General features: G+C 43.2%; 1 protein-coding gene and 1 long non-coding RNA gene across 3 annotated transcripts in view; one reads left to right on the forward strand and one right to left on the reverse strand.

Moving 5' to 3' along the window:
• Nucleotides 1–17,283, reverse strand: part of hepacam2 (HEPACAM family member 2) — a 113,437-nt gene that overhangs the window by 47,458 nt on the left and 48,696 nt on the right. Inside the window, exon 4 of the mRNA XM_048547587.1 lies at nt 14,210–14,506. Within this exon, the coding sequence (XP_048403544.1) occupies nt 14,210–14,506 (297 nt within the window). The remainder of the gene's footprint in view (nt 1–14,209; nt 14,507–17,283) is intronic.
• Nucleotides 13,384–17,283, forward strand: part of LOC125460289 (uncharacterized) — a 37,266-nt gene continuing 33,366 nt past the window's right edge. For both annotated transcript variants that reach the window (XR_007249234.1, XR_007249235.2), the window contains exon 1: nt 13,384–13,685. This is a non-coding gene — a long non-coding RNA (uncharacterized LOC125460289). The remainder of the gene's footprint in view (nt 13,686–17,283) is intronic.

Here is a 17,283-nt window from a genome sequence, read left to right on the forward strand (position 1 = left end):
ACTAAGGCTCCAAAAGTTTATGTTTTCAAATAAACCTGTTGGACTATAACCTGGTGTCGTGTATTTTCTGACCTTGTTCACCACAGTCCAACACCGGGACCCCCACATTAAGATTTATAGCAGTAAATGTTATTAGGACATTATTTTCTAATGGATTGATTCATGTTGTACTATTTAGCACGTTTGTAAGAGTGCACTAGCTGCAGTATAGGCTATGGAGCTGCACTAAGATGACATGCAGAGTTTAGGAGACTTGTTAATTATGTTAACGTGCAAGGGATACTTATTTAAATAGCAAGAAGATTTTTGACAATTAGAACTATTTTATCTGCACTGAGATAACCAACACATTGGTCATTTTGTCTCAAACTCTGTTTCTGTCTGAAGTTGATTGGTTGCAACATGATGGAGTAGTGCAGATATCACTATGGAGATTCTGCCTGCACTGATTGCAAAAAAAGATCAACAATGAGCACCTGCTGTTTCTATTTACTTGTAAAATACACCTGCCCTGCAACATGAAGCCTTCATCAAAGCATAAGGTTAGGTGTGAAAAAGAGCAGCCCATTCATTGTTGACAATCAGTTTACATATTATAATTCACAGTGATGAGAACCCAGTGAGCCTGTAACCTACTTTTTCATTGAAGACTTTGAAAAAAGGAACAGCAATTATGATGAAAGAAATTAAAACAAGAATGTTTTCAGCGCCATGTACAGGGTCAATAAGACTGTCAGACCTAGGAACAGAAGTAGGCCACTTAGTTCATCAAGTGTGTATCATCATTCAATGAGATCATGGCTGAGCTAATAATCCTCCACTCCACTTTTCTGCCTTTCTTCACAGCCCTTGATTCTCTTACTGGATTAAAAAACCTGTCTATCTCAGCCTTGAATATATCTAATGACATAGCCTCTGTAGTACTCTGCAGTAAAGAATGTCACAGATTCACCATGGCCTGAGAGATGAAATTCCACCTCCTCTGTCTTAAATGCTTGACCTTTTATTCTGAGATGATGCTCCCAGCCTTAGACACTCCCACAAGAGAAACAACCTTTCTGTGCCTATCTTGTCAAGTCTGCGAAGAATCTTGCATATTTGGGTAAGGTCGACTTTCATTTTTCTATATTCCAATGAGCACAGACCCACCCTACTCAATCTCTCCTCGTAAGAAAACCTCTTCAAACCAGCAGCGCTTGCAAAATATAGAACGTTACAATATAAACAAAAATTTCTTTGAAATGTGAAATGAGTTCGCACATTGAATAACCAAGTAATAATGTTAAGGAAGATCTCAGGTTAAAGCTCAAGCCTTACAGAGGTCTTGATAGTAATATTATCATTGTCTTTTGTCACTGGATGAGAAAGAAAAAAAACTTACCCATTCTTATTCAATGGCTTGTGTTTTCAAATAAACCTGTTGGACTATAACCTGGTGTGGTGTGATTTATGACCTTGTGAATCTTAATGGATTTCTCACAACTCACAAAAAACAGTCTTGGAATCTTTATTATTATAAGTTAATTTTAAGTAAGGACAGAATCAGGAATATTTATGATACAGTCACTAATATTTTCACAGAATCCCTCCAGTGTGAAAACAGGCCCTTCAGCCCAACAGGTTCACACTGCCCCTCTAAAGAGCATCCCACTCAGACCTATTTCCCATGTCTAACCCAAATATCCCAGGACACTGTGGGCAATTGAGCATGGTCAATCCACCTCATCTGCATGTCTTTGGACTGTGGGAAAAAAAAGAGCAAACCCACACAGACAAGGGCAGAACATGCAAACTCCACACAGTTGCCCAAGGTTGGAATTGAACCTGAGTCCCTGGTGCTGTGAGGCAGCAGCGCTAACCACTGAGCCACCGTGCCACCCATTGTGGCATGAATCAAATGTTATCACAACACTTCACCTTACAAAACAATATGCACCATTCCATTCCCATTCATTTCATAGCGAGGCTACCTGCACTCAATATATTGTCATATAGGCTTTCTTTTTGTTCACATCTTTCCAGAGGGTTTGGGTAACTCTGGAAAAGCCAACATTTAATGCTCTTTCTTATTGGCCTTAAGAAAGTGGTGGTGGAGGGAAGGAAATCTGCTAATCTTACCTATTTAAATGTGACTCTTAACTACCTTCTGGGAAATTAGCAATGGAATGTTAATGCTGGCCTATGTTTTATATATATATATATAGCAAGGGCTACATCCCATGAACTAATAGAAATAAACTGGGAGCTTGATAAATTTAGGTCATTCGTTTGAAACTGAGATACATTAAGGAACTTTACTCATGAACCTGTCAAATAATGGGCAAAGTGCTAATAAGGTGGTTGCTCTGTCTTGAATGGTGTCAATCATCTTGAATGTTTTAGAAACTGCACACATGCAGACAGATGAAGATTATGCTATCATATTTCTGATTTATGTCTTATAGACGGGTGGGTTAGTATGTTTGCTGATGACACAAAGGTTGGAGGTGCCGTTGATTGTATCGAGGGCTATTGCAGGCTTCAGCGAGACATTGACAGAATGCAGAGCTGGGCTGAGAAATGGCAGATGGAGTTCAGCCTGGATAAATGCGAAGTGATGCAGAGCTGGGCTGAGAAATGGCAGACGGAGTTCAACCTGGATAAATGCGAAGTGATGCATTTTGGAAGGTCGAACTTAAATGCTGAATATAGGATTAAAGGCTGGATTCTCGGCAGTGTGGAGGAACAGCAGGATCTTGGTGTTCAAGTGCATAGCTCCGTCAAAGTTGCCACCCAGGTGGATAAGGTTGTTAAGAAAGCATATGGTGTTTTGGCTTTCATTAACAGGGGGATCGAGTTTAAGAGCCGCGAGGTTATGCTGCAGCTCTACAAAACCCTGGTGAGACCACACTTGGAATATTGTGTCGAGTTCTGGTCGCCCTATTATAGGAAAGATGTGGAGGCTTTGGAGAGGCTGCAAAGGAGGTTTACCAAGATGCTGCCTGGACTGGAGAGCTTGTCTTATGAAGAGAGGTTGACTGAACTCAGACTTTTCTCTCTGGAGAAAGGAGGAAGAGAGGTGACTTGATCAAGGTGTACGAGGCATGGATAGAGTCGATAGCCAGAGACTTTTCCCCAGGGCAGGATTGACTGCCACGAGGGATCATAGTTTTAAGGTGTTAGGACGAAGGTATAGAGGAGACGTCAGAGGGACGTTCTTCACCCAGAGAGTTGTGAGCACATGGAATACTTTGCCAGTGGTAGTCGTGGAAGCGGAGTCATTAGTGACATTTAAGCGACTGCTGGACATGCACGTGGACAGCAGTGAATTGAGGGGAATGTAGGTTAGGTTATTTTATTTTTGGATTAGGATTATTCCACGGCACAACATCATGGGCCGAAGGGCCTGTACAGTGCTGTACTTTTCTATGTTCTATGTTCTATGTTCGAGATGGTGGACAGGACTTGAGGACATCAAGTGGTGTACTGACCACAGAAATACACCTAATCTCTGGTCTGTTCATGAAGCTACAACCAATGACGCTGGTACAGCTAAGCTTCTGGTCAATTGTAACCCTAAACATATTGATGGTGGGTAACTCAGCAATGGCAGCACATTGGAAATTAAGTAAAGAATGTTAAATTCTCTCTTGATGAAAGTCACTATCACCTGGCACTTATGTCTCAAATGCTAAATGCTGCTTATTAATTAAAGTCTGAATGTGGTCCAGCTCTTGCTGCATGTCTGAGGAATCATGAGTGATACTAAGCATTATGCAATCATCAGCAAATATCTCCATTTCTAATCTTTTGATGGAGATGTCTGTGCCTATAAGACTGCCCTGGACCTAAATGACTGCCCTGAGGAACTCCTGCAGTGATGTCCTTGGCTATCATGCCTGTGCTAAATCAACTTTTTTACCTCTATCAAGTTATGGTAATTCTACATGCCTGCCTGATACTTCCATGTGCTTCAAGTATTAGCTTTTCAAATTATGTAAAACTTTGCCTTGTCATCACTTCTGATGAAGCAGTAACCTCTACCTTTAAAGGGTTATTACATTTATTTATACTACATCCAAAACCATGGGCTCTTACCTTGTTAAGTAGCATAATGTTGGTAGCTTATCAAACACTTTCCCGAAATACAATTATAGTACATCTACAGCTTCCCCTTTATCTATCCTGCTTGCTACCTCCTCAAAGATTCTACTAAATTTGTCAGGCATGGTTTCACCTTTGTGAAACCATACTGACTCTGTTTGATCAAATCATGTATTTCTAAATGCTCTAATACACTATCCTTTATAACATACTGTAACATTTTCTAAGGATTCTTAGAAGATTACTCCCAGTGGCATCCATTATACCTGCAGCCATGTTACTTAATATATTGGAATGCATCCCATCAGATCCAGGGGACTCATACGGTCTTTCATCCCATTAGTTTCTCATGTATTTTTTGTTTAGAGATAGTTATTCTATTTATTCCCTCTCATCCTTTGCCCCTTGCTTGGTATTGAATAATATACTTTATATTACATCGTAATGTTGAAATGCTATTAATGTCTTCTACTGTGAAAACTGATGCAAAGTATGTGTTCAACTCTCTGCCATTTCCTGTTTCCTCATTACATTTGCCCAGCCTAATTTTCAAAGGGGTCGATTTTCTTTAGCTTCTCTCTTCCTTTCTCTATTTAAAGATGCTCTTGCTGTCCATCTTGATATTACTTACAAATCATATTTAATATTACTATAAGTTTGTCCTCTCCGTCTTTGTCTTTTTTTGATAATCTTTTGGTGATTTTTAACATTTTCCCAATCTGCTGGTTTACTACTAATCGGTGCCACATTGTATGTTATTCTTTCAATCTGATGCTGTCCTTAATTTTTCTGGTCAACCATGGTTGGCTTTTCTCCTTCCTTGGCCCTTCTGCACAGGAAAATATCTTTGCTGTGTGTAATGGCATACTATCTCAAACGTCTGCCATTGTTCATCAGCTGTCTCTGCTGCTAAAGCACTTTCCTCGTCCACTTCAGTTAGCTCTGCTCTCATTCCTTTGTGATTGCCCCTAATTAAGTTTAGCAAAGTTGCTTCTGATCCAAGTGCCTCCCTCTCGCACTGAATGTTAAATTATACCAATTAATTGTCACCATTTCCAAGTGGATCTTTTACTCTGCCATAATTTATTAAACCTGTCTCATCACGCATCATCAGATTCAAAGGGTCGAGGCCCAAAACGTCAGCTTTTGTGCTCCTAAGATGCTGCTTGGCCTGCTGTGTTCATTCAGCTCCACGCTTTGTTATGTCGGATTGTCCAGCATCTGCAGTTCCCATTATCTCTAACCTGATCCTGGTTGGGTTCACAACATATGAAAGTGTCTTGAAAATACTATATGGGTTCTTCCACATGGCTTCATTTGCCAATCTGACTATCCCAATCTATAAGAAGATTAAAGACCAGATTGTTTGAGGCTTGAAAGCCAGAGTCCCAAAGCAGGTCTCTGCCCAGCCCATCTCCTCATCCAGCATATTCCTCAATTCTTCCGGAGTCATCCGCCCCCAACTCCAATATCTGAGTTTGGACAGCTATTTTTAAAAGTTGGATAGTGCAGTGGGAAATTCTCCCTACTGTGTGCACCTGACTCACAGACAAAAGTTCAGGCCGAAGTCCTTTCTCATTCTATCTCCTGACCTCTTTCATCTCCTTTTCACTTCCCATCTAAACTTCCTTATTCAGCTGGTTGATCTCAACTGAATTTCTAACCTGACATCACAGCATACACAGAAACCGAAATTGATGGATAAACTCAGCATTTCTGAGCTCTGAAGAAGGGTTATTAACCCAAAACATTGACTCTGCTTTCTCTCCACAGATGCAGCCAGACCTGCTGAGTTTCTCCAGCAATTTCTGTTTCAGTTTCAGGTTTCCAGAATCCACTGTTTTTTTTTCTCTATCATACACACCTTTTCTTAATGCTCTCACTCTCAGCCAGGAAACACTGGCTTTAGTTGCCCTAACATTTCTTGTAGGGATGTATCTTGACTATCCCTGCACTGCTTCCTCTTTAAAGGCAGTCTGGTGTTTAAAATCCATTCACAACACACTGCAATTGACACTCCTGCATTTAAATATTTTTATTTGAGATTTTTCCATGTTTTTGTCCTTAGCTAAGCAATCACTCTTTCCTATATGTTCCCTTACTGACTCTAAATGCACCTTGTCCCCCAGAACCAAATTCAGCAATGCATCACCCCATGTTACACCAGAAATATGTTGATTAAGAATATCTTCATGAAGACTCTTTAAAAAAACTTCTCCCTCTCTGCTCTTTAAACTACTAATGTCCCAGTTTATCTTAGGGCTAAGTAAAGCTTCACAGTATCGCAAAACAACAGCTTGAGCACTGCTCTATTATTTCCCCGTAAATTTGTTTTTCCATAGCTTTCCCATCGGGTGGTGGTGTGTCGAACTGTACCAAGTATTGATACCTTTTTCTCGTTTATTAACTCTGATCAATCTGTACTTGAACCCTCCATCAAAGGAATAACAAGAGAAAGGTTATGAAGACACAGCACTCTCACTTGATTTCACATGTTTCTGTGACATTTCTCATCAAGTTTTTAAGTGAATTCTGTGCAGCAGAACTCCATATGCAGTTTTGGTGAGTTGGCATCTGTGCTATTCCTTCCCTCTACGGTGGCTGCAAACCATGTGTTTCCATTATCTCACCACTGTTGATTTAACGGCGATAGTGGATATTTTTCCCGTCGGCTAGAGAGATGGCATGAGATCCATAGTGGCCTTTCTAGAAGAGACAATCAGCTGCAATGCCAGACCCACAGCAGTGTGATTGACTCTTAACTGCTCTCCAAAGTAGCCTTGAGAGCCAATCAATTCAAGGCTTCGGCATCAGATGCTAGCCTTTCCAGTGATAACAAAGTGTGGAGCTGGATGAACACAGCAGGCCAAGCAGCATCTGAGGAGCACAAAAACTGATGTTTTGGGCCTAGACCCTTCATCAGAAAAGGGGGATGGGGGGAGGGTTCTGAAATAAATAGGGAGAGGCGGGAGGCGGACCGAAGATGGATAGAGGAGAAGATAGGTGGAGAAGAGTGTATAGGTGGGGAGGGGATAGGTCAGTCCGGGGAGGACAGACAGGTCAAGGGGGTGGGATGTGGTTCGTGGGTAGGAAATGGAGGTGCGGCTTGAGGTGGGAGGAAGGGACAGGTGAGAGGAAGAACAAGTTAGAGAGGCGGAGGCAAGCTGAGCTGATTTTGGGATGTAGTAAGGGGAGGGGAGATTTTGAAGCTTGTGAAATCCACATTGATACCATTGGGCTGCAGGGTTCCCAAGCAGAATATGAATTGCTGTTCCTGCAACCTACGGGTGGCATCACCGCAGGAGGCCCAGGATGGACAAGTCGTCTAAGGAATAGCGGGGGGGTTAAATTGGTTCACGACTGGGAGGTATTTATTGCGAACCGAGCTTAGGTGTTCTGCAAAGTGGTCCCCAATGTAGAGGAAGCCACAATTGGTACAGCGGATGCAGGATACCACATTGGCAGATGTGCAGGTGAACATCTGCTTGATGTGGAAAGTCTCCTGGGGCCTGGGATGGGGGTGAGGGAGAAGGTGTGGGGGCGTGTCACACTTCCTGCGGTTGCAGGGGAAGGTGCCAGGTGTGGTGGGGTTGGAGGAGAGTGTGGAGTGGACAAGGGAGTCCCGGAGAGAGTGGTCTCTTCGGAAGGCAGACAAGGGCGGGGATGGAAAAAAGTCTTGGTGGTGGGGTCGGATTGTAGATGGCAGAAGTGTTGGAGGATGATGCGCTGTATCTGGAGGTTGGTGGGGTGGTATGTGAGGGTGAGGGGGATTCTCTTTTTGTGGTTATTGAGGGGGCGGGGTGTGAGGGATGAGTTGCTAAAAATGCGGGAGACATGGCTGAGGACGTTCTTGACCATTGCCAGGGGGAAGTTGCGGTCCTTGAAGAACGAGGACATCTGGGATGTACAGGAGTGGAATGCCTCATCCTGGGAGCAGATGTGGTGGAGGCAAAGGAATTGGGAATAGGGGGTTGCATTTTTACAGGATGATGGGTGGGAGGAGATATATTCTAGGGAGCTGAAGGAGTTGGTAGGCTTGAAATGGATATCGGTTTCTAGGTGGTTGCCTGAGATGAAGACAGAGAGGTCCAAGAAGGTGAGGGATGTGTTGGAGATGGTCCAGGTGAATTTGAGGTTGGGGTGGAAGGTGTTGGTGAAGTGGATGAACTGTTCGAGATCCTCTTGGGAGCAAGAGGCGGCGCCGATACAGTTATCAATGTAACGGAGGAAGAGGTGGGGTTTAGGGCCAGTGTAGGTGCGAAAGAGGGATTGTTCCACACAACCTACAAAGAGGCAGGCATAGCTTGGGCCCATGCGGGTGCCCATGGCCACCTCCTTTGTCTATAGGAAGTGGGAGGAACCGAAAGAGAAGTTGTTGAGGGTGAGGACGAGCTCAGCTAGGCGGTTGAGGGTGTCGGTGGAGAGGGACTGGTCTGGTTTGCGGGACAGGAAGAAGTGGAGGACTTTTTGGCCATCTGCATGGGGAATGCAGGCGTATTGGGGCTGGATGTCCATGGTGGAAATGAGGTGTTGAGGAGCAGGGAATTGGAAGCTATAGAGGAGGTGCATGGATGGTGTCACGGACGTAGGTGGGGAGTTCCTGGACCAAGGGGGAGAAAATGGAGTCCAGATAGGTGGAGATGAGTTCGGTGGGGCAGGAGCCGTCTGAGACAATATGTTGGCCAGGGGAGGTGGGTTTGTGGATTTTGGGAAGGAGATAGAAGTGGGCGGCGCGGGGCTGGGGAATGATGTGGTTGGAGGCTGTGGGTGGGAGGTCACCGGAGGTGATGAGGTTGTGAATGGGTTGGGAGATGATGGTTTCGTGCTCGGGGGTGGAGTCATGATCCAGGGTGCGGTAGGAGGATGTGTCGGAGAGATGGCATCTGGCCTCAGCAATGAAGAGGTCAGTGCGCCACACTACTCCTGCGCATCCCTTGTCCGCGGGTTTGATGGTGAGGTTGGGATTGGAGCGGAGGGAGCGGAGGGCTGCCCGTTCTGCAGGGGAGAGGTTGGAGTGGGTGAGAGGGGTGGAGAGGTTGAGGCGGTTAATGTCTCGACGGCAGTTGGAGATGAAGAGGTCGAGGGAGGGTAGGAGGCCTTGGGGTGGTGTCCAGGTGGAGGACTTGTGTTGGAGGCGGGTGAAGGGAGTCAGGGGAGAGAGGGTTAGGCTCACGGTTAGAGAAGTAAGCGTGGAGGTGGAGGTGGCTGATAAACTGCTCTATGTCCAACCGTGACTGGTATTCGTTGATGTGTGGATGGAGGGGGACAAAGGTGAGCCCTTTGCTGCGGACTGACCATTCATCCTCCATCAGTGGGAGGTCTGGGAGGATGGTGAAGATGCGGCAGGGCTCAGTGTGGCTGTCTTCTCTGGGGTTGCTGGCTATGGAGGCTGTGGGCGGAGCAACGTCGGTGTCGGCTGTGGGCGGGGTTCCGTCGGCGTCGGGTGAGGGCGGGGTTCTGTCGACAGTGGGAGGAGTGCCGCTGGTGTTGGAGGTGGGCGGAGTTCCATCGGCGGTGGGCAGAGTTGCATCGGCGTTAGCGGTTGGCGATGCAACGCGGTCGTGGGCGGCAGCAGCAGCGGTGACAGTGATGTTTGTGGTATTCGTTGTAGAAGTGGCGACGGTGGCTACAGCAGCGGTCGCATTCGCGATCCCGGTGGTGTGCCCGGTGGTGGCGGATGTGACGTCATCGGTGGGTTCTCCAGCAGTGGCCTCATGGCCAATGGCGGCGGGTACATTGTTGGGGAGGTGCGGGGGTGCTGGGGATTTGGGAGGAATCCTGCTGAAGGTAGCAGGAACCAGTGAGTTTGTTGTACTTGTGGTTTTTTGGTGTCCAGTAAAGTTGAATAGAACTGTGTGTTCAGTTTGTGGATCCTGCAGAGAATAAAAAACAGAAGAGGTCCTTTGCAGGTCTGGGAGAGGGAGGCTCTGAGCTGGGCTAGGCTGGATTGCAGTGCCTGGAGATGCTGGCGCATTGGTGTGAATGTGTTTCAGGACTCGCAGGAAGAAATGCTTCTGAAGGGTCTCAATGTTCTGGATGGGGATATGGTCACGTTGTGGGCCAAATTGGGAAGGATTGAATGTGGACTGTAGTCCATTAGGAATGATCTGGTTCCATAGGCAGGTGCTGAGGAAGGTGATGTGGCTGTGGTACCTGGTTTGCTTCAGCACATGGTCGAGCAGTTTCAAGGCCGAAGAGATTACAAGAGAGTTGCAGTGGGAGAGAGATCCCCTGAGGTTGGTCCGGAGGGAGGAGGGTAACTTTTTCAGGTTAGGCATCCCTGGAAGAGACTTCGCAGTGAGGTTAAAATTGTGATCAGAGATGATGAAAACTGCAGATGCTGGAGAATCCAAGATAACAAAGTGTGGAGCTGGATGAACACAGCAGGCCAAGCAGCATCTGAAGAGCACAAAAGCTGACGTTTCGGGCCTAGGCCCTTCATCAGAAAAGGGGGATGGGGAGAGGGTTCTGAAATAAATAGGGTGAGATGGGGAGGCAGACCAAAGATGGATAGAGGAGAAGATAGGTGGAGAGGAGAGTATGGGTGGGGAGGTAGGGAGGGGATAGGTCAGTCCAGGGAGGACGGACAGGTCAAGGGGGCAGGATGAGGTCAGTAGGTAGGAAATGGAGGTGCGGCTTGAGGTGGGAGGAGGGGATGGGTGGGAGGAAGAATGTCCACACACAATATAAGAATCCTATACAACAGTACTTGCCTGCCAAATTATCCCAATTCATGGCCAAAGATCATGGGACACTCAGCAAAAATTTTAACAGATAAGCTAAAGTCCGCTTGAAGAAGATTGCCTCTAACCAAAAAATCTGGGAAGACACTGCACTGAGCCACCACTGATGGCAAACCCTTCTTCACCAAACTGAGGCTGGTTTTAAAGCAGGACAAATGACGAAGCCCAAAGGTGTATGAAGAGAAGAAATTTCAAGCTGCACTAGACTCAACATCCATGGATTAATTGGATTGACTGATGACTGACTGCTGATGTGGATTCTGGGTTTCTTTTTCATGCTGTTTCTCACCTAGACTTTTTAATCAGCACTTTCCCCCAACTTTTGCCTTTCATTAGTTTCACTACTATCTCTTACAATGTCTCTCTCTTCTTCCATTTTGATTTCTTTCTCTGTACCTGTCCTTACTCTGGGACTCGATAGCTAGCATCTTCGTTACTCTGAGGGATCTTCAAGAGGACAGGACATCTGCCCTCCTTTCAAGATTCCCCACCAAGATCTCTATTGCAGCATGAATAAAACACCTGGCAGCTACGTATCCCAACTCAATCATTCTTTTTTCTTTACCAGATCAAACAAAGCTCACAAAGGGTTTCCAGCACACACTACAGCCGCAAAGCACCGGCACTTAAAGAGGTACGAGTTGACTCAAGTGATGCTGGCCAGTAATAACAATGGTCCTTGTGCTGTTACGTCCAGTCAATCAACAGAATGGTTAACATTGGTGCACACAGAAATCATGCTAGTGAGCAAGAAATATGAAGCTACAAGATAACAAAGTGTAGAGCTGGATGAACACAGCAGGCTGAACTGCATCGTAGAAGCCGGAAGGGTGACGGTTCGGACCTAGACCCTTCATCAAGGGTCGAGGCCCGAAACGTCAGCGTTCCTGCTCCTATGATGCTGCTTGGCCTGCTGTGTTCATCCAGCTCTACACCTTGTTGTCTCGGATTCTCCAGCATCTGCAGTTTCTATTATCTCTGATACAGTATGAAGATACTGTGTTGTTTTCACTGCAGCCAGCTGGGTTGTGATTCCGTGAAAATTCCAGACCGCATACTCCAGGGCTATCCAATGTAGCCCCAATGAACTCAAAGTCCTCAATACTGTTTTGCATGATAAACGCATAGACTCATGGATGATTGAAAAAAACAGGATCAATGAAGTCAAACAAGAGAAAATATTTCCTCTTATTGAGGGGAGTGGGGGAAATATGGCTCCGAAGCGCAAAAATAAGACAGCCACTTAACAATCTAATAGGAAATTAAGAAGAGTAGTGAGAATGTCAGCCTCATCATCACAAAAAGTGTTAGAAGTTAACTAAATGAGAAAGGAACATGTTGCTTGAGTGAGATGAAGAAATATGGGATCTAGGGAGGGTGTGCAGCATAAAGATAACAGAGACCAGATGGACAAAATGATCTGTTCCTTTGGTGTAATTCTTCAAGTACATCTGTGTAATATCAGTCCTGAATTCTTGGAAATTGAATGTGGACTTGCTGGACTTGTTTTAGAATTCTAAAGATAAGGTAAGTGTAAATGTGTGTGCATTTCAGAGATAATATAGAGAAAGTATTTTAATAATTCATTATAAACTAATATACAGAAACATGGCACGTGGTTCATGGAGCTTTACTCTAGCTGCTATTTTAAAAAAAAACCTAAAGCGATCCATTCAATGAGATAGTGATTTTCTGGTTAGAGCTTGGTATGTGAGATCGGGGATAATAAAAAAAAAGTGCTGTGGAAATTCAATGTGTCTCGTAGCATGGGTTAAGAGGCAAAACATTTAACATTTCAAGTTTGACTTGACTCTTTGGAACAGGAGACCCTGCAAATCATTGTTATTATCCTGCTGTCTTAGCTGGGGGGGTCGGGGTTAGGGGGAGGTGTGAAGAGATTTGGTTTGATTTGATTTATTCCTGTCACATGTACTGAGGTACAGTGAAAAGTGTTGGCTTATGTGCTTTACTGGCACATCATACTGTATAAGTGCATTAGGGGAAGAGAACAGGGTGCAGGATACAATGTTACAGCTGCTGAAAAGCTGCAAAGGGAGGTCAACATTAACATTACAGAGGTCCATTCAAAAGTTTAAAAGAAGCTGTTCTTGAATCTGTGTGTATATATATCCAACCTTATATATCTTCTACCAGAGGGTGGCAGAGAGTATACCCAGGGTGGGAGAGGTCTTTAGAAAATATAGCTCAAGTCAATGGATGAAAGGCTGATTTGGCGGGATGGGCTGGGCTATGTTCACAACTGTCTGTCGTTTCTTTCAGTGTTAGGAAGAGCAGTTGCCATCCCATGCTGTAAGAGTCTCTATGGACATGCTGAATTTCAATTGGAACAGATTGTGAGGATGACGAAAGCATAAAAGCATAATTTTCCAGTCAAAAATTAATTCTGTTTCTCCTCCATACTTGCTGTTCGACTTGCTGAATTTCTCCAGCACTTTTTTGTGTTTTGTTTCAGATCTCTGATACCCACTGTATTTAACTTTTATGTGAGACCAGGGATCCTTGCTATACGCTCAGTTCAGTTAACAGTTGGTTCTGCTACAACACGTCTTCCCTCAATGCGAATTGGCTGTAATGCAGTTGACAAATAGGAGAATGATATTTCTGAAACACAAATTTGCGTTGACCATAACTCAAAATTGTATCGGTGCACAGAGGGGTATGCTTCGACATCACATGGTCATTTCACAGGCTTTGTTGTGAACACGTACAATGTTAGCACTGAAAGAGTCTCCACGCTGCCATCGTGTGATCACTTCACGGGTTTTGTCATGAAGTGCTTTCTGTGGGAGGTATAGTACAGTCTCCAGGTCCATCAAGTCATCTTGACATTTTTTAAAGGTAAAGTATTAAATTTACTTTTATTTCATTTTTCAATACGAATTAAATATTTATTCAAATTGAGCTATCCTTTGTGTTAGGCTACTGAGTGATTCTGAGTGTTTTTTTGGCGATATGTCCCGAACCCCACTTTTCCTACAGGGCCCGTTATTTCTGTAGTGCAATTTTCTATAATGCAATGCTGTATCGGAACGCAACTGTCATGCTATAGCAGAACCGAGTGTATTTGCAAATAAGGACTGAATGAACTTTTCATAAAGCAAAACTGTAGTGATTCCGATATATGCATCATTCACACTGCAAAATAATTCCATTGTTTCTTTTGAAAATGATAACTTATTCAACATACGATTGACGGTAACATCAATTTAATTCACATTAAGTTCCATTTCCAATTAATTAATCTGCCATTCAAAGTGATGTTCTATTTTTGACTCTTCAAATTAGTTTGAAGAATACCAATGATCATATTATTTTTTAAAAAGCTGCCATTAATGAGTTGATATCAACAAGTCTGTACATACCAGTAGCAGAGAGTATGAAAGTGAATTGAGTTTCACTCCGTTTGCCAGTAATATTATTGTAGACACAGCACATGTAGTCAGCTTTGTCCGGTACTTTCTCAGACTTGATATTTAACACTGGCCCCCACTGGATGGGTGTTGTTTTGTTGTCATCTTTCTGAAACCATGAGTAGACATTTGGTGGGTTGGAGTTTGCTGAACATTTAAACCAGACTGGCTCTCCTTTGCCAGCAGCGAACACTCCTTCACTAACTTTGAATCGTGGTTCAGACTTCACCATTAGATCATAGGGACCATCTGAAAATGTTCAAGTGGAAGAAAGATTACCAGAAGAATAAGAAATCTCAAAGCATTCTATGAAACTCTTAGAGATTATTGGACAATGTGACAAAAATTTATAGAACAAATTAAAATTTCCACAGCATGAGTAGTAATCTGGCGGTCTGTTCCAGAACCCTGAAAACACTAGCCTAAAAATTAAAGAGTTTTGTAATGGATATACTACACCCATGATGTGAAGATGATGCTGATCATTGTATAAACTTAAGTATATTCATTTTATTTAAAATTTAACTCTAGCGACTAAAGTTTTGACTCATTAATATTTGGTTATTTGATTAAAATTTGACTCATTAACAATCCGACGCACATTGCATTTGCATCTGAATTCGCACTTTATCTATGTGTGGGGTTTGGCGCTAGGTCTGTTCAACACATGCACTCAAGGTGATCTCAGACCCAGTCACTGGCTACAGCTGACAACATTGCTCAGCCTAAGTGAATCAATTTCTGCTCATTAGTCTGTTGGGATCTTCCCATCATTGGAGAAGTTGGGGCATCATTAGAGCCATGCAAAGCCACCTCAAACATCTCCCTGTACTGAACGCTGCAGGCCACATGTAAAATAAACTCCATCCTGCTATTTGTTTCTAACAACCTTCAGGAATCTCTCGGCATTCATTTCAAGGTCCTTGTCTACACCTTAGCTTTCTTACGCTAACCATGTATTCCTTTTTTTTGACAGCCAACTCAAATTCATCACACTTCATATAATGTACAACTCTATTTCTCCATCCAACTTCTCAGAAATCAATGTGGGCTCAGGGCAGATCCATGGGGAACACCTGTGACTACATCCTGTATGTAGAAATCAAACCCTGTAATTGATGGACCAAATGGCCCAATCCTGCTCTGATTTCCTACATGGTCTCTCTGAAGCAACTGCGTATTTAGTTCTCTACCGTCGCCTTTAAACAATTCTCCTTTCTTATTTCAAATATTTATCTACTCCCTTGTTAAAAGTTGTTATAGATTTCATTCCCTGCTGTGTTTCTTGTAAGACATTCGATGTTCTGAATCCCAAGTGCACAAAAAAAATGTATTTTTAATATTTGTGCTTAACAACCAGAGCAATTCTGTGTTCTACTATCACATTATAAATAATATAATTGGAGAAGATAGACACTGCGCATAATCTTTTACCTTATTTTGTAATGATTGCATAATATTAAAAAGTAAAAAGGTAAAAATCATTGTATACACAGATGTCACATGACTGAAACTTCGGTCCCACTGTGAATTATTTTCTTCATGAGGCTTGCCTGACTTCAGTCTTTATCCCCAATAATGTATCATTTCTCTGTCTTTATCTGAGTTTACTGTTTCCTCAATGATTTTTCCTTTCAAAGGTCATTCCATTCCACCATCAAATTACTATCAGAAAGAATATTTGTTGTGAATTTATTATTTCAATATTGTATATGTTCAAATGATAGAAATTGAACCCTCAATTTGATACCAGATACCACAGAAAGGTATTCATCAGATCAAGTACCACAGCTACTAACCGAACATTTTACAAAATCTGCAGGGATTTTTATGAAAGCTGTTATTTTAACTACCATCATTAAGTAACTGCAGGGAAAAACAGTCCCGACAAGAATGAGATATTCCTAACAGCTCTATCTGCCTTGCGGACTGCAATAGTGCGCATGAGACAAAGAAGCCAATTAAAAGACGAAAAATGGAAAAGCTGTATGAAATGTAGATTTAGTATACTTCAAATAGTCAAAAATACTAATGCTGGAATATTCTTGATGATCAATATGCTCTCCAGGTGTGGCTCATGACAAGAGCTATGATTCTGGAAGTCCTTCCCTCTAAACCTGGCGTACATTAGTTTTGTTGGGCTACAAGGGTGTGTGCGGGTATGGGTTGTACTTGACATATCCCTGGATCAGTGCAGCAGCTATCTGTGTTAAAGCGCAGCTGCCTTCAAATGGGTCCAATTTTCATCAGTGGGATATATACAAAATCTAAATTATTGGCTTTACATTATGCAGAAAAAGGTCGAAAAATGCCAGATGTGTTTGGAGAGGTACAGTATCCTTTTGGATATCTCCAGGGACACCTTTGGGAGAGGTTTAGTGTTTTTGGGAGAGGTAAGGAACTTATTGAAAAGACCAAGATGCTTCTGAGATTGTCACAAGTAGATTGAACTCAACGAAGCTATAAAATTCATGGGAACTGTCAACCTGTCAAGGGATAAATTAATGTCATTGGAGCTGTCAAATCATCAAGACATTTAAATTTCATGGTCTTTAAATTTTTGGGAAAAATCAGCAAAAGAGTCTGAGCCAGCAATTTCACTGTGTGTCGATATAGGCTGGTGCACTATCATTATGGGATTTGTGCTCCGTGGATATGACTTCACAATTTATTAATGTCACAGTGTGAGACCTGTCACTTCATTGTTTGATCGCCAGCTTCAAATGCTGAAAAAGTCTTTGAAGTCAGAATATCAATTTTTTAAGGTTGGAAAATCATTGCTTTTATTAGGGTTAGGAAATAAATGGATGAAGGATACTAAATGCAGTAAATGGGTTTTTATTAGTTAGAGTGTTACTTTCATCAAGACACATTATCTTATTCCATCTCATCAAAGATCCTGATGCTTTCTATGGTGGGTTCTGAGGGAGTTGCGGTGGAGGTTTTAGGGATAAAGGGTATTGTGTGGAATATATGGTTGGCCTGAGATAGCATCAAGTTGGTGCAGGGGATTTTAAGGACCCAGA

The sequence above is a fragment of the Stegostoma tigrinum genome, chromosome 2 (assembly GCF_030684315.1).
Source record: "Stegostoma tigrinum isolate sSteTig4 chromosome 2, sSteTig4.hap1, whole genome shotgun sequence".
Lineage (NCBI taxonomy): Eukaryota > Metazoa > Chordata > Chondrichthyes > Orectolobiformes > Stegostomatidae > Stegostoma > Stegostoma tigrinum.